Source organism: Diabrotica undecimpunctata, chromosome 9 (genome assembly GCF_040954645.1).
Source record: "Diabrotica undecimpunctata isolate CICGRU chromosome 9, icDiaUnde3, whole genome shotgun sequence".
In the NCBI taxonomy this organism is placed as follows: Eukaryota; Metazoa; Arthropoda; class Insecta; order Coleoptera; family Chrysomelidae; genus Diabrotica; species Diabrotica undecimpunctata.
The window spans coordinates 31,824,048-31,846,961 of record NC_092811.1 but is presented as its reverse complement, the minus strand read 5'-3'; the positions used below and the strand labels follow the sequence as shown (position 1 = coordinate 31,846,961).

At 34.3% G+C, this 22,914-nt stretch overlaps 1 protein-coding gene across 8 annotated transcripts in view; it reads right to left on the bottom strand.

Annotated features, from left to right (window-relative positions):
* Positions 1 to 22,914, bottom strand: part of Bap170 (Brahma associated protein 170kD) — a 197,610-nt gene that overhangs the window by 78,777 nt on the left and 95,919 nt on the right. For all 8 annotated transcript variants that reach the window (XM_072543110.1, XM_072543109.1, XM_072543112.1 and 5 more), the window contains exons 6-8: positions 19,205 to 20,166; positions 12,977 to 13,244; positions 10,349 to 10,607 (exon numbers count right to left, since the gene is read on the bottom strand). In XM_072543110.1, the coding sequence (XP_072399211.1) occupies positions 10,349 to 10,607; positions 12,977 to 13,244; positions 19,205 to 20,166 (1,489 nt within the window). The remainder of the gene's footprint in view (positions 1 to 10,348; positions 10,608 to 12,976; positions 13,245 to 19,204; positions 20,167 to 22,914) is intronic.

The following is a 22,914-nucleotide window of genomic DNA, read 5'->3' as shown; positions in this document are numbered from 1 at the left end:
TAATTCGGTAAAATACAATTCGGAAATCTCGAATATGTTGCAATTGTCACGCTATAGTGTAAGAAACATTTACAGAAGATACAAAATTACAGGTTCGGTCAACACAAAACCTAGACATGTACGAAAAAATGAAATAATCGAAGGGCATTAAGACGCATTATAGTGAAAAATCAACGAGCAAATTATATGGAGTTAACCGTTTTATGGAATGACGTTATTGGAAGACACGTTTCTCGATCAACATGTCACCGAGAGGCCCTCAAATTATGGTTTGGTACTTACAAAGTAAGTTTTATCGTTGAAAAAATTAGTACGAATTGTTTTTAATAAATTTTATTTTATTTTAGACTAAAAGCCACTTTTAACATTACAACAAAAGAAAGATTAAGATGGTCAAAAGAGCATAAAGATGGGATCATCAAGATGGTCGCAATGGGATTCAATACAATCGAGTGATGAGTCCAGATTTGAAGTGTGTATTGGAGACAGTAGGAGTCTCGTCATTCGCAGGAAAAATGAAGCTTTCCATCCCGACTGCCTGAAGAGAAAAGTAAAATTTCCTGCATCTGTCATGATCTGGGGCAGCATGTAGTCTAAAGGTGTGTGAAAGTTACATTGTATCGATGGGATTGTAAACACGGACAAATATTTGAATAGTTTAGAAAAAATCTCGTTTACCGATTATGGAACACCATTTAACATCAGCGGAAGATTTTGTCTTCAAACAGGACGGCGCAGGTTGTCATACCTCAAAAAAGAGTTTAAAATGTATTGAAGGCCATGGCCTACCACTTCTGGAATGGGTTTCTAACAGTCCCGACTTGTCCCCGATAGAGACTTTGTGGTGCAAAATGAAAAAAGCTTTGAGAAAACATCCTACCAGGTCCGTCAACGAATTGAAGGAAAAATTGCAAGAAATATGGGATCCGTTTACATTAAAATTTTGTCAGAACTTGGTAAAAACTATGCCTCGAAGAATTGTAGATGTCATTAAAAATAAAGGGGATGTAACTCAGTGGTAAACTTTCCCATTTGTTTTGTTAATATTACAAAAATGTTGTTTGATGCATTAAAACTTACGCTGAGCTTTTATTTTTGTTCTCTAAAATTTAATTTTCTTATCAATCTAACATTGGGCCAACTGATATGGGAAGGAGCTCAGGGGTAAATCAAATATAATTAGATAATAATCAAATAAGAAAGGGAATACACAAATGAAAAGTTTTAAAGTTAAAGTACTTTTGCTCAGTACTTTCTCTGAGCTTTTCGGTTCTTCCTCTTAGGATAAGGCACATTTATAAGATTCTCTTATTATTTCTAGAGGCTCTCCTTCATCTCGAATTCCCAAATGATCCCTTGGTTTAATTAAAAATGGCTTTCTAACCTAACAACAATACTGTTTTAATGATAAGTTAAAATGACCCAAAAAGTTTCTTTGAAATTACAAAAACGTAATCGCACGCACAGTGAGGAATATCCTCGCCTAAAGAGGGCTGTCACTTTGATCAAGCATCACAGCATATTGACTGCCTGAAATATTCTGAAACGTTGTCATCTCCTCTTATGAACGATGCTAAACGCGTTCCTTGATAGTCAAGGTTATCGTATTAGCTAAGACAGTACCATTGCTTACAAATAAATATGCTGAAGGATTCGCTTATAGCGTGTGATTAACCCATTAGCGCCGGCAGTCACCATATGGACGCAGCTGTAAAGATATCGTTTAACACAATAAAATTATAATAAAATAAGCAGACAACAAGAATATTAAAAATATTTTGGAAAAGCTACAGCTCCCATGGTACAGATGATCGAAGAATTGAGTGACAAAGGATCTATGAAATACAAGTTTTTCGTTGATAATTTATTTACCATTACAAACTTGTTAAGTACTCTAAAACTAATGGATACGAGGTTACGGGTACTGTGAGGGATAATAGAATTCTTAGAAATTGTCCACTTGTTTCCAAAAAGACGATGGAAAAGAAGGCACGAAAGAAATATTGGCCAATATTGAATAAGGTAACTGGTATTTCATCATCATCATCATCTTTCATCACTAGATGTCTCTAGTAGCATACTCTGGTAATTATTTTTTCTATAATTGCCAGAGTAGTCGGTGCGTTTTGGTTTAGTTTGAGTTTTCTTACAAACTCTCTCTGATGACGGGAAGACCCAGAAACACGTGTCAGGGAGTGGTAAGAAACTCGAATTAAATCGAAACGCAACCATTTTCGTATATTTATCGTAACTGGTATTCAATAAGTTCATTGTAGAGACAAAAAAATTGTAACAATTGTAAAAGATATTCTAAAAAAGATAGCAAGACTATTATACAAGTAGTACAACTATAAGACTATACAGTATAACAGCATGGGAGGAACTGGTCTCATGGACAGTAAGATATCTTGGTAAGAAATAAAGAGCAATATTTCTATAAACAAAAATATGTGGGTAATTTTTTTCAGTTATCGAGTCGTCATACATTACAAAAAAAGGTACTGGCCAATATTTACGTAGGTACCTCATCAACACAGCTCCCCAAAATGCTTGGACTTGGACAAAATAAAACGTTGGTCTTTGTATTTCATGTTTTAAACTATTTCATACAAATGGAACGAATTAATGAGTTTTTTCTCCATATGAGACCACCTTTTTTTCCAAAAAAAGCAAGATTTTTTTATTTCAGCATAAATTTAAGAAAAATAAGCTGTTTTCACATAGTTTTAAATAAAATTATTGCATATAAAAAAAATTTTCTTTCCTCGGCGCTAATGGTTTAATTGTCTGAAAAATCTTTAATCTCCGGATCTAGTCGGTCGATTTTAAACCTTGACGCATTTTGTTTGTTTTGGTTTTCTCTATGATAGTTTACCACAATTTGACCAACAAATATAATACTAACATTTTTGTGACTGAAAAAAGTCGAAAAAAAGATTAATTTTTGAACATTTGAAAAAAGGTTAATTTTTGAATATTTTTTTTTCAAATGTGAGCCATTTTGTTTTTTTTTTTAGGAATTTTCAACTTTTTTTGGCAAACTAGCACGTAAAGGCACTTCTTTTTTAAAACCCTTCTCGAATTTTATGTTTCAAATTTGCCATTCCAGAGATTAACTATCCGCCATAGAGCAATAATTTTTGGCGCCATCTTTAAAATATACTAACAATGGGAAAAAACATTTTTGTGACTGAAAAAAGTCGAAAAAAAGATTAATTTTTGAACATTTGAAAAAAAGGTTAATTTTTGAATATTTTTTTTTCAAATGTGCGCCATTTTGTTTTTTTTTTTTTAACAATTTTCAACTTTTTTGGCAAACTAGCACGTAAAGGCACTTCTTTTTTAAAACCCTTCTCGAATTTTATGTTTCAAATTTGCCATTCCAGAGATTAACTATCCGCCATAGAGCAATAATTTTTGGCGCCATCTTTAAAATACACTAACAATGGGAAAAACATTTTTGTGACTGAAAAAAGTCGAAAAAAAGATTAATTTTGAACATTTGAAAAAAAGGTTAATTTTTGAATATTTTTTTTTTAATGTGCGCCATTTTGTTTTTTTTTAGGAATTTTCAACTTTTTTTGGCAAACTAGCACGTAAAGGCACTTCTTTTTTAAAACCCTTCTCGAATTTTATGTTTCAAATTTGCGATTCCAGAGATTAACTATCCGCCATAGAGCAATAATTTTTGGCGCCATCTTTAAAATACACTAACAATGGGAAAAAACAGAAAAAAAATTTTTATAATAATTAAGATTTAAAAAAAAATGTTGAAAATGGGCATTTTTAGCATTCTAGACGGTAATAGGACTTTAAAACAGTAAAATCACTTGGAAAGACGTAAAGTTCATTAGTTCTACTAGGCTAGGAATCAGTACATGACCATGACAAACAAATCCAAAAATAGGATTTGCTATTAATGTAAAATGCGATTTGTAACAAAAGCACTGAATGAGTATGACAGATCAAATACTTAAAAGACCACATGTCCACCAACCTTAAGTTGTAAGAGGTAGAAATATATGAAACAAGAACTAAAAAAGAAGAAAATATGAAGTTTGTTTAAGATCTAATTTACGCATGATTTAAAAATCGGAGTCAATATTAAAAACATAATTAAAATCCTTGATAGGACCTTAAACTGATAACGAGAGACCATTAGGACAGAATAAAAAACGAAGAATCAGAAATATAGGCGAAGAAACTTAGATGAGGGAAATAACATTTTGATGACCATATAAAAGCGTCCCCACTGAACTATATAAATTAGGGTGGCGAACACCTAGTAGGACAAATGCATATGCCCATAAACAAGATTTAGAATAATGAAAAGATCTACCGACTCAAACCGGGATTATAATATGCCCAATCTATAAAAAAGGGGATAAATTGAAATGCGAATATCGTGACGTACCCCTCTTGTGCACGACGTACAAAATTTTTACTTACTAAACAAATGACTTCAACAATTAACTGAACATATTGTCAGCTAATATCAAACCCGTTTTCTACAAGGAAGATCTACAACTGACCAGTTATTCACAGCGAAAAAATTCTATGAATATGTTCACATGTTTCCCACAAATTCCCTATGGCCTACGACTCAACTAATAAACATACAAGTTATATCAAATATTGCATAGCTTTAACATCCTCCAAAAATACATCCGACTAGTAAAATCAACAATCGACTCATCAACAGCAACTGTCACAGTACAAAATGAGCTCACTGAGAACTTTTCAATAGTCAATGGAAAACAAGGAGACAGGCTGGCACCGACACTACTCAACCTGACTCTCGAATCTGTTAACTAGGAAGAGCTAATCTTTAACAAATGAATAAATAAAGAATGCCGCCTATGCCGATTGCATCAGCATTATCTCTCGGAACGGAAGAGTCGGCATAAATATACTCACAATTAAAAAAAGGTACAAAAGAGACCGGACTAGAAATAAATATTCAAAAGGCAAAAAAGCTAGATAGGCAAGAATTAGAGGAAACAGACACAGTTGAATTAGAGGACTATATTGAAACTGTAGAAAGTTTCACATATTTGGGAGTTGCATTAAGCACGGATGTAACAGAAGAACTACAAACTCAAAGAAGAATAGTAAAGAAAACAAAGCTTAATTTTCAGTCGCCCATGTGTTCAACTCCTTCTTCTTCTAGTACCGTCTACTACTACTACTAAGGATTTCCACAGTTTTCACTGTCTTCCTTCACTCAACCGTTTTCTCCAATTTTCCCTGTCATTCCAGTCTCCATCTCGCAGGGTTCTTTTCTCCATAGCCTCGTCGATTTCATCTCTGAATGACCTTCGGGGTCTTCCTCTCTTTCTTCTTCCAATCGGGCTCCATTCTGTGATTTTGTTTATCCAGCGTCCTCTGTCCGCTCTTCTGACGTGGCCGTACCAGGATAGTCTCTTCTCCTCTATATAGTCGATTATGTCTGATTGCACTCCCATTCTCCGCTTAATCTCTGCGTTTTCAATTCTGTCTCTTTTTGTAAGTCTACAGCCTGTAAGTCTACTATAACCATTGCAAATTCGTCTCTATCTTCTTCTTCTTAAGAGCGTCTGTGTGTTTAACCCGGTTCAGTCGCGAATGTTTTTCAGCCAGGATATTTGTCGTCTACCAGGACCCCATTTTCCTTTGATTTTACCCTTCATAATCAGCTGCAACAACTCGTACTTATCATTTCTAAGTATGTGCCCCAAAAATGCTGTCTTTCGCCTTTTAATGGTGGTCAAAAGTTCTCTGTCTCTTCCCATTCTGTGCAACACCATTTCGTTCGTAATATGATCCGTCCATGGTATCTTCAAAATTCTCCTAAAAATCCACATCTCAAAGCTTCCAGTTTTCTCATTAAGTCAACATTAACAGTCCAGGCTTCGACACCATAAAGAAGAATAGAGTGGATATAACATTTTACCATCCGATATCGGATTTGCAGATTGAATATTTGGTTACTCAGAAATTTCCTCATTTTCAAAAAGGATGCTCTCGATTGCTCTATTCTTGAGCGAATTTCTGATTTCGGATTCAGATCTTCCGTAATCGAGACTCTTAAGTATTTCATTTTGTCCACTTGCTCAATATCTTAATTTTTTATCTGGATCCTTGTAATGACTTTGCCCTTCTTACTGATAACCAATCCAAAATCACAAAAAGGAAACTGGAAGTTTTTTAAAGAAAAGTCCTAAGGAAGAAGATATTTGGACTTATTAACGAAAACGGTGTATGGAGATCTAGGTACAACCATGAACTCTACCAACTGTTTAACGGGACACTAATCTCAGAATTCGTTAAACTTCAGAGACTTCGATCGCCTGGTCAGGTAGCGAGAATGGAGACCGAAAGATTGCCGAAAAGAGCCCCAGATAGTAAAATGCAAAGCGAAATACCAAAAGGAAAGCCACGTAAAGGTGGTGCTAGACACGAAAACCTGGAGAAGATCAGCGTGGGATTGGTAAGGTTGGAGACATAGAATGGAGGCATAGTTTGGAGGAAACTAAGGCTCTATTTGGGCTGTAGCGCCATTGGAGAGGGAGATATAAAAACAGAAGATACGAGTAGACTGGTACAAATACTACTAGGATGTATTTGAAGTGAAGACAAGCTCAATAGCAGTAAATTAGTTTTGAACTATTAGAGAGAAAAGCATCAAAAAGTACAGCAAATCCATAAATATATAATTAGATATTGTGCCAGATTTCCTTTTGCCTTCTTCATTTCATTTTCAGCCATACCCACTAGGCAAAAAACTTGATATTGTTAATGATACCCAAGTGTTTTCAGAATCTCCATATCAACTTAAAGACCCTTCGAAAAATTCACTGCTGAAGTAACTTAGAAAGAAAAAGTTCACCAGAAAATACAGCAACAAACCTGAACCGGAAAAAGTTCAGATATTTAACACATTTTTAAAAACTGGCTATTATTTTATAACTTACTATTCCCAATTGTTGAAAATTGCACAAATTATCGCAACTCCTAAACCAAGTAAGCCTACAAAGTCTTAGAGACCATTTAGGCTACTATCAGTGATGCTACAGGTTTTTGACAAGCTGCTGCTGAATAAATTAAGACTAATCCTCTTAATGTCAAGTAATACCCAACCACCAGTTTTGATTTAGATAGCAGCATGCCACTACAGAGCAAATTCACATCTGTAATTTTATTAACGAAGCTCTAGAAGAAAATAAATACTGTTCAGCAGCATTTTTTGATATTTCTGAATCTTTTAAACCAGTCTCCCACACCAGTTTACAAAGTTAAATAGGTTCTTCTCCTAAACTGTTTGCTTATCCTTCCGTCATCATTTAATCACCGGGATTTCCTTGTAAAAGATAACGATCAGTATATAAGTCTAAGTTCAATCAAAGCCGGAGTGCCTCAGGGTATCGTACTTGGATCTGTTCTCTACCCAATTAATACAGCTGACCTTCATGTATGCAATAACATCCCTATAGCAACGTACGCAGCCGATACGGCAATTCTATCTTCACATTCAAATTCAGATACTGCTTCCCAAATGATTCAGACCAACCTTGACAAAATATAAATTTGGCAATTGGTTGGCCATTCATGTTGCTAAAAAATGAACGCAGATAACAACAAACTGGAGATTAAGAGAGAGCAGGATATTAAACATATCGTGGGAAAGCAATGGATGAGAATTACTAAGAGTAGAAATAAATGGAAACAAATTGAAGAGGCCTATGTTCAGCTGTGGATGAACATGGGTTTCATGAACATTCAATAACTAGCAATTGCAATAAAATGATCATGTCAAATACCTAACAATGTACCTTGACCATAGATTAACGTGGAAGAGACATATTCACGAAACAAAAAGAATTGGATTTTAAGTGCAGTAGACTCTATTGATTAATACATAAAAGATCACATCATACTTATCAAAACACTATGGTTAAGTTGCTTATTGTATGCATATGCTAAATCTTAAGCAACCAACTATGGAGATCAGTGCCAGGGTCCAGAGGTCGAGAAATTCCAATCTAAAGTTCTCCACATCATTACAAATGTACTTTGATATATACCTAATTCTTTCATTACTCGAGATCCTCAAACGAAAACTACTGTGAAAGAGATTGCAAATTACAAAAATATGATACATGACTAGAAAATCATCCAAGTAGCCTAGTACAGAACTTCATTAGGCCACAATCAAACCGAACACTTCCAATGATATTCCAACCGAAATGGTCAATGTGTATGTCCGAAGAGCTCCAATGATCTCCCCACACGATTTTTAAACTGATTCAATTATTTAATTAATCATGTTTTTATTTTATTTTACCTTAAGTATTTATTGTATTTTTTGTGCATCCCAAGCTCACAAATAATTTTTATTAAAATTATAAAACAATACAAAATTGTCATAGAAAACGTTCCTGCAAGTTATCTGTAGATAACTAATACTACCTATAAAGCCTAAATACTTTCAATATATTACTAAAACAGTTTCTCTGGATAATATTGTTGGTTATGGTGTAGCCCTGTCTAAATACTCAAAAGATCAAGGTTGTTCCATAACCAGTTTACTTTAGGAGGGGTGTATCAACAACTTTCAAATAAGCATGTAAAAGTTGTCTTCTTAATCCTCCATGAATTCGCGATTGCCCAAATGGTGTGAATAACTATATAATTCGGCAAATATCTAATTTGGTTAATTGAATAGTATCTAATGTTATTTACAAATAGAGCAAATACTTCCAAAGGTTTTTAACATCTTATATTGCATAACCATGTTTATTTTATAAACATGAGAAAACCATAAAAGCAAAAAAACAAGACCTCAGACCTGTATAAACAAAACACAAAACATTTGGTGTATACAAGAAGACCAAGTAAATAACGAAAAATTCAATAAGAAATCAATAAGAAAACGACTGAAGAAAAATAATTTGTACATATTAAACAAGTAAAAGTAACATGAAACGTGATAAATTGTTCTCGGTCCTAAGAGCAGAACAAGCAATAATAAATACCATACGAGTGTCACCTTCAAAAACGAAAAGCTTCTAATGTAGAAAGGAATTTGTAGTTATCTCTAAAAAGTGTAGTGATTGCAGAAAAACATAATTTGGTTTTATGAAAGTTCTTGGAACCAGGGATAGTAATTTGTTAACATTGTAGAGATATGAATTGTAGTATATATGCATATTTCATTGATTATCAAATGTCATTTGATAAAGTTCAATAACAAAATGCTGAAACTGTTGCAAGATAGTAGAATGAACAGCAAGGACCTGGGCATAGTCAAAAACTTATACTGGAATCAATCAGCTTCCCTTAAAATCAACCATGAGGAAAGAGGAAGTGAAAATTAAATGGGACAGTCACTTAGAAGATGTATTGATGATATAGAAGATCTTATGAATCTAAGGGTCAGAAGATGGAGAGAAGTTGCTAGGAATTGACGGAGTGGCAACTTCTTTGCAAGCAGGACAATATCCACAAAGGATTGTCGAGCCAATTATGATGACTTTCTTCTTCTTCTTCTTCTTTTTATGTAGACATGACTCCGTCTGTTTTTCAAAGTTGTCGTTTCAACGCTTTTGTGGTCTTCCTATTGGGGAACCGTCTCTTCTTTACTACTCTATTTGTTGTCATTTGGCTTATATGATCGTTCCATTCTACCCTTCTATTTCTTACCCAGTCCTTGTTGTTCTCCACCTTGCATCTACGTAGTATATCTGAACTTCTAGCTCTCTCCCATAGTATTTTACGATCAATTTTTTAAGTGTTTTTATCTCTGCTGTTTCTAACATTCTTTTTGTAGTCTCTGAGTATCTTCAACGGGCAGGCCATGTATTTAGGATGGAAGAAAATCGGCTTCAAAAAAAAAACTGAAGAATGCAAGGGAAGAGACCTATTGGGAGACCGAGGAAAGTGATGGGAGGATGATGTGGATGAGTATGTAAGAAATCTCCTTGACAATCAAACATAGAAGAGAATGGCTCCAGGTGATCACGAATGGAGTGTTTGCTGAGGGAGGCCAGGGCTCTAATGGGCTTGGACTGTCAAGCCAGAGAATGGATTGAAATGAACTGTTATGGTTAAGCGTTAATAGTGAGTTTTTAATTATGTTTGACAGAACATATTTAAGTGTACCTGTTCATTTGTCATGATAAAACTGACAACGAACTTAAGTTATATTGATATGAAAAGTATTAGTTGATGAGCAAATGTTTGGTGTGTTTAGCAACAAATATATGAATGTTCAATCAACTCTTAAAATTATACACATATTATAAAACTGGATATTTTTAATGATCAAATGGCAATCAATCATTCCAAATAATAAATCAGCAACACTTACCGTACACATCTTGGAAAATGCAGTGGGGAAATCACTCCCTTCCTTCCGATAGCTGAACAGGAATTCAAATAATGTCTGTACAATTCTTGATGGTCTACTTTGCCTGCGACACAAGGTTCGTAAGTAGCCCTCAGCCATGCCAATGCGAACTGTTCATTTTCATGGATAGCTTGTTGATGAGCATGTTGCTGTTGTATCATTTGAAGTGGTGTCATTGAAGTAGACGTAGAATGAATTACAGATGAAGTCGGCGGTGGTGCTGTAAAAAATAGAATAAATTGAAAATTGTAAATGATAAAGAAAAAGTCTTACCCTAAAATTTGGTATACATGATATTGGAGGTTAGGATGTATCATTTACGTAAATACTTACATACAAGTTTAAAATTCAGAAAACGTGCATCAGATTACGGTTTTCAAAAACGGTATGATGTATCATGTCCTATGTTTCTATGCTTAAAATGACAAGTCACAGCAGAAAATTAATGTTATTTACGGTTCTGTTATATCGTGAAAACCTGTCAGTTAATCTAAATTAACCTAAGTGTTAACTTTGTTTGTTTCATTTATATATAACCCATAGGTAAGGTATAACCTTCTTTCTACACTTCATATTACAGGGCAAGATCGCCGGAAGAAGAGTACTACAAGAAGAAGTTTTATTTGTTTGTGTTTATATTTCGAAAAAAAAATGCATTTTGTAAATCTACACTGAATGGCAAAAAAGTGGCCACCATATAAATTTCCGAATATAAAATTCATTGGAAGTTTTCCACTTAGAAGAAAGTTACCCAGAGAAGAAAGGTTGGCGGTGGTGGTGTCATGGTTTGGGCTGGAATCTGATTTGAACTTATTTTCATCAATGGCCTCCTGAATGCTCATCGGTATACATAAGTTCGGTTTTGGCAGAAGCAGTAGTTAGATTTGGTGCATTTATTGGGGACAATTTCGTCTTTATGTATGATAATGCACGGCTGCATATTGCATGAATCGTGACAAATTACTTGGGAGAAATAGGAATTAATACTCTAGAATGGCCAGCCTGTAGCCCTGATCCGAATATCGTCGAACATCTGTGGGATGAACTTCATCGTAGAGTTAGAGGTCAACCAGGCCAGCCAAAAAGTCTTGCAGAACTTCAACACATGCTTCGTGAAGAATATGAACGTATTCCTCAAGTTTTTATTCAAAATTTGTGTCTTTTGTACCAGTAATGGCCATTTTTTGTTTTAAAGATGAAGAATGTTGAGTATATAATATGAAACAATGCATAAAACTTCCAATGAATTTTTATTTTCGGAAATTTTTAGGGTGGCCACTTGTTTTGTCGGTCAGTGTATTATTACTCAATGAACTGAATGGTACGAGACACCAGTAACCCATTTGAAATAGACGATCAGCTTTTCATAAACTATTTCAGGGTCTCATAAATTATTGCTAAGAAAGTTTTAGAAACTTTGCGACCTGTGAGAGATGAAAAACAAAGGGCTACAAAAATTGCAATAGAATTAAAGGTTTTTCACGACATTCAACATCACCTCCAATTGTTTCCTTGTCGTTTTTTTTTTAATTGAAGTCACTACTTTATTATTCTTATAAAAGAAATCACTAAAAAATTCAAGGCATGTATTGCAATGATCAGTCTATCTTGTGAAGCGGTATTTAAAGAAGCACTCTCAGATTCAATAGAAGGTATATCTATCAATGAAGAAGTTTTGAATAACTTGCGTTTTGCAGACGACATAGTAATAATAACGGATAACAACAATGATTTTCAAAACGTGATGCAATGGCTTAATGAATGCTGTCATGAATACGGACTAGGGATGAATAATATAAAAAAACTAAATGCATCCAATCCAATTGATTGTTGAGGATACTGTAATTGAGAGTGTGGATTCCTACAAATACTAAGGAACATGGATAACATCAAATGTAGACCAAACCAAAGAAATTAAGAAATGTATTGAAATAGCCCATGAATCATTCGTTAAACTTAAAAAATTTCTTTGTTGTCGGAATATAAGGTTAGGACAAAGCCTAAGAATGCTTCGGTGCTACGTATTCACTACTCTTCTTTGTGGTTTAGAAGCATGGACATTAAAATAAGTTTATCTGAATAAGTTGGCCCCCTTTGAATTTTGGTGTTACAGAAGAATCCTACGAATATCATGGAGTCAAAGAATGTCGAACGCAGAAGTTACTAGAAAAAAGAATAGGAAATGATGCTATATATTGATTAAAAAAAGAAGAAAACTTGAGTACTTAGACCATGTTATAAGAGGGCAAAGGTACTCATTTTTGCAGCTTATTATGCAAAAGGCATAATTCGAATAAAGCAAAATGTGGGAAGACGAAGAATATTGTGGCTTAAGAACTTGAGGGAATGGTTTAAATGCAGTAGTGCAGAACTATTCAGAGCAGCAGTCAACAGGATCCACATAGCCATGATGACTGCCAACCTTCGATAGAAGATGGAACTTAAAGAAGAAGACCATGTAATTATTTCACATAAACGATACACCGTAGTCCCCAATAAAGGAAAAGAACATTATGCAAAAAAAAACAAAGCACACCAGATCTTTGGTGTCAGATTTGTGAAACGGAAAAATTACTTAACTCTACTTACTTGTTGTTACTGGTGGTGGATTTATTGGCATCAACCGTTGTGGTACTATGGGAACCTGTCTTACAGGTGTACTAGGTGCTGATTTAGGCGTCGGACTACTATTGACGATCGGAGTAGTTATGCACGTCGTTACAGGTGTTAGATTTGTATTATTGGAGTTAATTGAGGTTAACATCGAGCTGGCGGTACTGACTACTGTAACCGTTGTGCTGGTTACTGAAACTGACTGGTTTTGGGTGGTTGGCGTTGTTTGAACTGGTGTTTGGACCTAATAAAAAAAAAACACAAACATTATAAGAAAACATAACACAATATTATATTTTATAAAAGACAGTCTAATCAACAAGTACATAACAAAACACAATTATTTCTTTATAATGCTACTGTTAACAAAGGAAATGGAACAATATGTTAAGATTTAGACCTCTCACCAAATGTGACAGATACAATTTTTTGATCTTAAATGATTTTTAATCAAATAAAAGGCAGATATCGAGTACAGTTTTTTATTAAATCTTGCCTAAGTACTTTCGCTCTCAGTGCATCTTCAGGGGCAACTGAAATAAGCCAAGAAACGTTTTTTCAAGTGCAGGACGAGTAATTAACTTCGAAAATACTCGAAGTGGATGGGTGATAAAAATTTTTATAATATAACGTTTTAGACTTACTTCATCAAAATTGTAGGCTATCCAGCACTTTTATGAATGTTATAAACATTAAAAAATACATTTACACAACACTAGACAAAGGACAAACAAATTTTTTTATAAATTTTAAGAAGCTACATAGTGGGTGACAGGAGAGAGAATGGCTCCTGCTCTTAACGGAAATGTTAAAGTGACATCTGACATAATATGACAACTTAGATAAGCAGTCACAATCATGGTGATGTGATCTGCATATTTCAAAATTCTATGGTAAACTGAACATTGACCAAAAGTCCTACTGACACTAATATAGGAAGTCAACTGATGAAATATGAAATTATATAGATTACTTTATGTAAATTGCATAATCCAGATCTCACACTTAAACCTGTCGGTAATAATTAGGGTGTTAATTTGGGGACAGCTGAAGTTGACATAGGGTATGAATGTAAGAACTACACTAAACAGTCTATTAGATAGTGGGTGGTTGACTACACTAAAAAGGTCTACCAAGCACTACCAATACTGTAGAAAAGAAGAAATTGAACTATGAAATTGAAATAATTAGAATTAAAAATCAAAGTTCAAAACAAAGTGTATAAATGAAGTATAATACCACTAGCTCAGTTAAACCCACAGTCAATAGGTAAACCACAAAATTAAAATATCAAAGCATTACTCAAGACCAACTCACCAACAGTGGAAGATGTTAAAATATACAACTGGGGAGATGATATATCTAAATTACAAAAAGATATGGAGAGTGTAATAAACGCCAACTATAGATCAATTGATCACGAACAAGCTTGTTTTACAAGTTATTGAGGAATAAAATATTAATGTTAATTAAAGTATGAAATTAATAAACTCTTGATGGGTATAATCAGTGTAGGAAGTCTAAACAGTCTAGCTGGGTCCCCATACGAGGTGAAGCTGCAATAAAATTTTTAAACAAGGTTTAAATTTAGTACAATTTAAATTAATTTGAGTATTAAGACAGTGAGAGTTTCCATTTGTTTCCTTTGTAATCTCCAAATCTTCCAATAAATCCAACTCCAAGTAGTTTTTCTTTCTATTAATATCATGTAAAATGGATGAACCAGTATTGATGTTAAAATTATGACATATACTGGACAAAGAATGGTGAATGGTAGTTTGGTCTGTTTAAATGTTCTGTGATTCTCGTAGATAATGATTATTAATACCACTTTTGCCAAGAGTGTTCACCCTATCTTTGGTGTTAATTAAAAAGGAACCTAAAGTGTTGTGTGACTTGAAAGATATTGTGATGTCTTCAATTGTAAAAGTAAAAAGAGTTGATATTTTTTTTGGAAATGTTACGGATATAAGTAAAGGAGAAATACCTGATGTTATTTGAGGAATAACCCAATGCCAAGATTTAATAAAAATAAAAAACTGTGCTCGATATCTGCCTTTTATTTGATCTAAGTTCATTTATTCGAGCATTCAACCATATGATTCATATATTCACCTTAAATGATTTTGACAGCACAAACCAAAATCTAAGATTCTGTAGAAATAGGGTCTAAGATTCAAAATACTAGCCTCTGACAGACAAGCTGATCTAAAGACTTGAGTTCAATAAGTTGCGAGTATATAATAGCTTGTGAATGCAGTGTCCCTTAAACTTTTGTAATCAACAAGTCTCTTCAGCATCGCATAAAAAGTGACAGTATTTACACATTTTGAGTTATTAGTGTATTTGGTCTGAGAGACTGGTGTTAGCTTTTGTGTTACTTGTATTGAGAGTATAAAAAATGTAAGTTGGTTTTACATAATATACAGAAAATGATGCCAAGAAGGTAGTTTTTCCAAAATCTTAGGTATCAACTCGTTGAAAGTCATGTGAAAAACCTTTAAACAGGATATCCAAGAACAAAAAATTGAGAATAAATTAGATTTATAATATTTCCGACAATAAGTAAGCTCCAATGAATTCTACTTGAAAATTGGAACATGGAACATAAGAAGTTTATACCAATCTGGCAAACTAGATAACATTGTGTCGGAAATGTGCAGAATGAAGATTACAATGGCCTGAACCAAGAAAATGTAACACCAGAAATAGAACAATGTATTATTCCAGTAACAACAACTCCAATCACAGGCAGTGAGTTGGCATTATAGTTGATAAGAATTCTCCAAAAGCTGTTTGCAACTTTGTTCCCTACTCTGATCGAGTATTGATGCAGTCTCTCAACTCTCATTTAAAACGTAAAATAAATATAATGCAAGTATATCCAACCACTGCAGACAAGGATGAAGACACCATAGAGAACTTCTATGAACTAATTGGCAATGTCTTAAAGCTGACTAAAAGGTATGATATAAATATTATATTCAGAGATTTAAACGCTAAAGTGGGCCAAGGAGAAGTGGAGAATTGTGTGGGGCGATATTGACTCGCGGTGAGGAATGCACGTGGCGATCGGTTGGTAGATTTTTATATTAATGAGGAACTCATAATTGCAAATACCTTGTTCAAACTTCCTAAACGTAGATTATACACACGGAGGTCACCAGCTGACAACAACAACAAAATAGTCAGAAATCAAATAGATTATATTATCGTCAACAGAAGATATAGAAATTCTATAATATCATCCAAAACTTATCCAGGAGCAGACATATTCTCCGATTACAATCCGGTTGTTTTGTCGTTAAGAGTGAAACTAAAAAATGTAAAGCATCCTAGCTCCAAGAAAATCATGGATACAAGCATATAGCAATAAAGCAAAAGACCTGAATAAATACAAAGAAATTCAGAAAAACATCAAAGAAAATTCGAGAGACAAAGCTGGCTCTCTGACAGATGCAAGGAAATAGAAGATCTGGATAAAAAGTATGATAGCTTTAATTTACAAAAAAAAATCAAAGAAATGACAGGTTCGAGAAAAAGCACAAGAACGAATATCCTTAAAAATGATAAAGGAGATATTATTACTGATATCAAGGAAAGATTGTGTCACTGGACCAATTACATCCATAAGCGATGTAATGATGAAATAGAGAAGAACTATCTTTAGAAACCACAAAAGATACCGTACCACAAGAATGAATTCAACATTTGGGAGATGTTTTTACTTTACATCTAACAAAAACAGGAAAACAAGACTCAATAACAAATATAAAAAATGTGTCTAGGCTACTTGACATCTAGTTGTAACGAATTTGTGGAAAACATTGAATACCTTAAACAAGAAAAATTAAGTTTCACTTCCCAAGGCGTAGGAGCAGCAGTATTCATAAACAACGATACTAAAATTTTTATTTAAGTTTCCCAGTTCATACAGTATCTTAAATGGAGAGCGTTATGTCATATTATCATCATCATCAGTGGCATTACAGCTCGTTATGAGCCAAAGCCTTCTTCAGAACAAACTTCCATTCGCCCCTGTCTCTGGCAACTATTCTCCATGCTTTAACTCTGATGGATTTTAGATCATCCTCTATGTTATCTTGATACCTAAGTTTTGGTCTTCCTCTGGCTCGTCTTCCCACTGGTTCTCTTCGGTCGAAAATTTTTCTGATCATTGCTTCTTCATCTCGCCTAATTACATGTCCTATCCATCGAAGGCGTGCTAATTTATTACATTTTACAACGACAGGTTCCCAAAACTTCTGTATAACTCAAAGTTGTAGCGCCTACATATATTTTCCATAGAATTTTTCTCTAGAAACTTTTAAGCAATTCTTGGTCGTTCTGTGTAGGTGACCATGTTTCTGACCTGTATGTTAACACTGGCCTTATTAGTGTTTTATATATGGTAACATTAATTTTTCTGGGTAATTTTGGGGCCATCTGTTTCCTCAAGCCATAATAGCACTTATTGGCAAGCACTATTCTTCTTTTAATTTCTTCGCTGACATTGTTGTCTTTGGTCAGCAGAGAGCCCAGGTAGACGAAGGTGTCCAAACCTTCCAGTTCCAGATCATCAATTAATAGTCTAGGTATCTGGTTGCCTGTGATCTAGTACAATACATATATTTGGTTTTCTGTGCGTTTATTTTTAATCCCATTCTCAGTGCAGACGCCCTTAGTGATCGAAATGCTTCGATCAGAGATTCTGTGGACCTAGCAATAATGTCTATTGTCATCTGCACATCCGATCACTTGTACAGATTTATTAAAGATAGTGCCATTCGTACTAATCTGGCACTCTCGAATTACTTTTTCTAGTGCAAGATTAAATAAGAGACACGACAATCCATCTCCCTGTCTCAGTCCATTTTTACAATGGAAGGGTCTTGAAAAGTCGTTTTGGATTCTGACTACACTCTATACGCCTGTGAGTGTAAGTTCCGTTAGTTGAACAAGATGAAGCGGCATTTGAAATCCACGAATATGTGGTGGGTGTCGACTCCGAACTCAAGCGTTTTCTCAAGAATCTGCCTGACTGTGAAGATTTTCCAAACCAGGGGCTTTATTATTTTTCAGTTTTGAAATGGCTTCTCTAATTTCTTCTTCGGTGGAGGGCGGCTCTTGAGCGTTATGCCATATTACAAGCGTTAAAATACATTTCCATAGCATAAACCAAACACTCTTTAATAATATTTGACTCACTAATTGACTGAGACTCATACAGCAAACCTTCACAAACAACGCTATGGCCATATTAAGCAAAAACATATTACACAGTCTCTGTCAAAAAGAATCAAAAATAGTTATACTATTGGTTCCCTCTCACTCTGGAATCGAGGGAAATGAAAACGCTGATCATTGGACTTAAACAGCTACGCAATTACCTTCATTGACAGAACAATCAACTCCAGCCTCAGATATAAAGTAACTATTAAAATCGATGACCCTCAATTTATGGAAAGAAAAATGGAAGACATATACAAGCAAACTGAGAGAGATAAACGAAGATACTGGTTCATGGAATCCGCATTCAATCAACAGATCTCATCAAGTTATCCTATCTCGTCTTCGGTTAGGACACTGCAAACTTACTCATGAACATCTCATTACGCATCTTCTTCTTTGTGTGCCGTGCTTGTATTCAAGCGTTGGCTATCGTCATATTGACAAGCTGATGAAATGATTCTCGGTCGGCAGCTAGATGAAACAGTTCATCGACCGTTCGACCTGTCCATTGTCTAATGTTACGCAGCCAGGACAGTTGTTTTCTTCCGACCCAACGCATACTCGAGCACAAAAATGCAGCAAGTGTAATATACCAATAACAATAAACCATGTGCTAATAGAATATAACGAATTTGACGCATACAAACAATCGATTCATTAAGAATGTCTCGAATCGAGACATTCTTAACCTTCCCAAACCGACTGTAAACCTTTTCCAATTCCTTAACAAATGTAACTTATCAAGATATAATGTACTTAAATTTATCTTTGTACACCTATTGTATTTTCTTTACCCCGCTAATGACCTTCGTGGTTAATGCGGTTATTTTCGTATTTTCTAAATAAAAAAAATAGTTAATTCATTCATTTTGAAGACTTTAATTTTGCACAAATATCAGAAAGAATTTTGTTCTAATTTCTTTGAAACATTATAAAAATTAATACCTATAACAACAATAACAAATAACTTACCTGTGTTTGCTGAGCACTTCCGCTAGGCAAAGTCTCCACCAATTTCATCCCAATGCACGCCTTAGGTCCATAACTTTTACCTTCGACAGTAATTAAAGATACTAACGTGTCGATCACACCATGATTAATAATAATATAGTTACAAGATTTTTCTCCTAGTGACGACAACGAATACAGACATTCCAAGGTGTAGATCAACAACATTACATCATGGAGCGTGAGGAAAGAACACACATGTTTGTAGACGTGTTTCTGTAACAACCTCTGCATCACGTCCTCGTTCTGTTCGTTCTGGCTTAGTTTGTTCAATACTTCGAGGGACGTTAGACACGCAGCCCTGTCTTCGCTTTTCAAACCGTGGTTCACGACTTTCAGCAATTTAGTAGCTAGCAGATCACTGTTTAAGTCTCTGATGATGAATTCCGAGGAAATATTACAAAGCATATCCATTCCTAGATTGCTTAGCACATTCCAACGGGAAATACTGCATAATAGTAAGAATCTTATAAACGAAGTGTTTTTCACTAGAATCGGAACGTTCTCTTCAATAAAACTAAGATTTCTTAGGATAGTAGCGATTTGTAGTACCCTCTGGCCCACATAGTCCTGTGTTCCTAACGAACGTTTCAAACAAAACAATTCACTATCGTCCGGAGTCAATTTTAATTTAAAACTATCACAATTCTCTTCGATTATCTCACCATCTACGCTGTCTGCATTTTCTTCAGAAAGTTCTTCTGATTGCCCCGAAATGTTTAGGGCGAGAATGGCAGCAGCTTCTTCCTCCTGGCCAGCAATCATCGGTTCCGTTCTTGAAGGTGTCTCAGTTTCTACAGCTTTGAATTTTGTTTCGTTTGTCAGATCCAGATATTCTTGCGATTCGAGCACATCTTTCCAGAAGTTGTGGATGGGTTTCTTTCTTATGACGTTGTAGAAGTGAGTGAACAGTTGTCGTGTGGAGTCTGGAAAATTTAAAGCAATGTTAAAAGATTCAAAAAGGACAAAAAGAGTAGAGATGATGAAATAATTTTTATATATTTAAAACGCTTATGTTGTCGATCGGGATGTTAATCAAATGTTACTCGGGACATCTTTTTGAGTCTCTAGTAACTAGTGAATATTGGAATTTTACTAATCTCTAATAGTCTGTATGTTAGATTCAACGGCTCCAACGGTTCAAAAATTTTTTTCTTTTAATCTCACATTTCACCTAGACCTTTCAATTTACCATTCTGGACAAGGTTCGTCTATTGTTTTGGGGATTATAGTATAAAGCCAGGAGCTCATCTTGTACTAATAAGCTTCATACCCAAAGGGCCATTTGGAATTCAGCGAGAACTTTTCCCAGAAATATGTAGACATTATACTGATAATAAATCCGGAAACTAATTGTCGAAACCAACTAAATTTCGACAATTAGTTTCCGGATTTATGATCAGATGTCGCTATTGCGTCCATATCGAAGCCATTTTAGTTTTGCTTCTACTACGACAGGAAAGATTGTTTTCACGTTCAGGGCGTTTGTAAATAACCGCTCCGTCGATTCCTTTTAGGATGAAAGACGTGTAAGCGGATATATAGACGCATTGTACGTGAAATCAAATCTTAACTGTCTTTCCTATTATACTGATAGTTTATTCACTTTTAATGGAATTTCTTTAATAACGTTTCAGATGTTGACTTCATTGTCTGGTCGAAGAGGTCACCATTACAGGGTGAGTTTTTAGTGCAACATCTGTAGATAATTCCATTATGGTATGGAATATCCAAAAAACTTATTTAGAAAAAATGTAGGCAATGGTATTCTCCATACTTGGAAAATATGTGGAATTCTACAGGGTGACTTATAACTACGTGGTATTTTTTAAATTTGTATTCTTCTCATAATTCTTGTCCTTATAGTATTGGATTTTGCATTACTATACAGAGTATTTACCAAGTTATGACAATTTTTATTTCGAAATCCCTATGAAATTAACTCTATGTATATAGAGAAGTAATGCTTCTTCTTCTTCTTCGCGCGACTAGGATTACTCCTGTTTGTCTGCCTCTTATTCTGTTTCAGTCGTTGTTGACTGTACATTATCTTTCCACCTTTTTGGCGGCCTTCCAACGGGTCTTCTGCTATACGGCTTGTTGCTTTTACAGATGTTCGCTAATCTATCTGGTCCCGTTCGGTTTACATGTTCGTTTCAGTTTTTTTTTCTTGTTTTTATCCACCTGTTAATATTTTGAATTGTGCATTGTTCGCGTATACTTCTGTTGGTTTGTCTGTCTCTTAATGATATGCCCGCTATTGATCTTAATACTTTCATTTCGATATTGTTGATTTGTTGCTTCGTCTTTCTTGTACCGGTCCTTGTCTCCGCTGCATATGTTAGGATTGGTCTTACTGGTTGTCTTGTATGCTTTCATTTTGCTTTCCATGGTCAGATATTTGTTTCTCCATATGGTTTCTTGGAGGCAACTCTTGCCGCTTTTGATGCTTGCCTTGTGGTCTCTGTTCTTATATCCTTGTCACTAGTGATCTCTACTCCTAGGTAATTGAATTTCATTACTGGTTCTACAATTTTGCAGTCTATTTCTAGTTTGCATCTACGCGGCTCTTTACTGATCACTATACATTTAGTTTTTTCTCCTGATATTCTCATATTAAGTTAAGAAGTAATGCATAAACAATTATTTATTTTATATGATAAAGTAAACAATGTATTGAGTTTTTAAATTAAGTTTAATTGAAATCATTAACAAAAATTTGTATACAGGTTGAACTACAAAACAAAATTACGATTTTCTCAATTTTTTTAAATGGATCACCCTATATTTTATTTTATAAAAATATTGTATTTATGATCCTCTTTCATTTTTATATAGCATTCCCTATATCTAAACTCATTACTTTCCGAGATATTTTTACTTTTCTTTAAATTTCGGAAATACATTCAATTTTTAATTTCAAGTAGAAATAAGTATTGAGTATTGAATGATAATATAACAAAATTATTTTTACTCAATCAGTAACTAACAAAAAATATAAACCAGAACAATATGCAATGAATGTATTAATAAATGTAATATTATGGAAATATTATATTTCCTTAATGAAATACAAGATTCCTAAAATTCCTACAAGATAATATGTTTTGTATCATAATATAACAACACAAAACAATATACATTTGATGTAACAATTTTTAGATTATTATATCAACAGTATTCTAAGCCAAGAATTTTTAATAAAACATTCCTAATTGCCGATTGTGACGCTCAGTTATTAAAAAGTCACTTGTGTGAGTTACAAAGGTAAAATAGTAGGCTTTTAAAAAATGACAGTTTTTATATTATTAAACCGTAAACGGTAGGCTTTGAAAATGGCAGTTTTCATATTATTTTTTTAATCAGTCTGTGTGGCTTGTCTTTATTGTTAAAAATGAATTTTTCTATAGAAGAGTTAACAGACATGATCTGGGTATTAGGAAAAAGTTCCAGAAATTGCGTACTTGCATCCAGAATATATCACGAGCGATATCCTGAACGGAGGAAGCCAAACGCAAGAGCGTTTGAAAAATTAATGGATCGTTTTGTTCGCACTGGATCAGTTGTATATAAAAAAAGAGAGAATCAAAACTGTTCTAAGAGAAGAAAAGGAATATGATGTACTGATAGCTACTACTGAAGATCCCCACATCAGCACTCGTGAAATTACACGT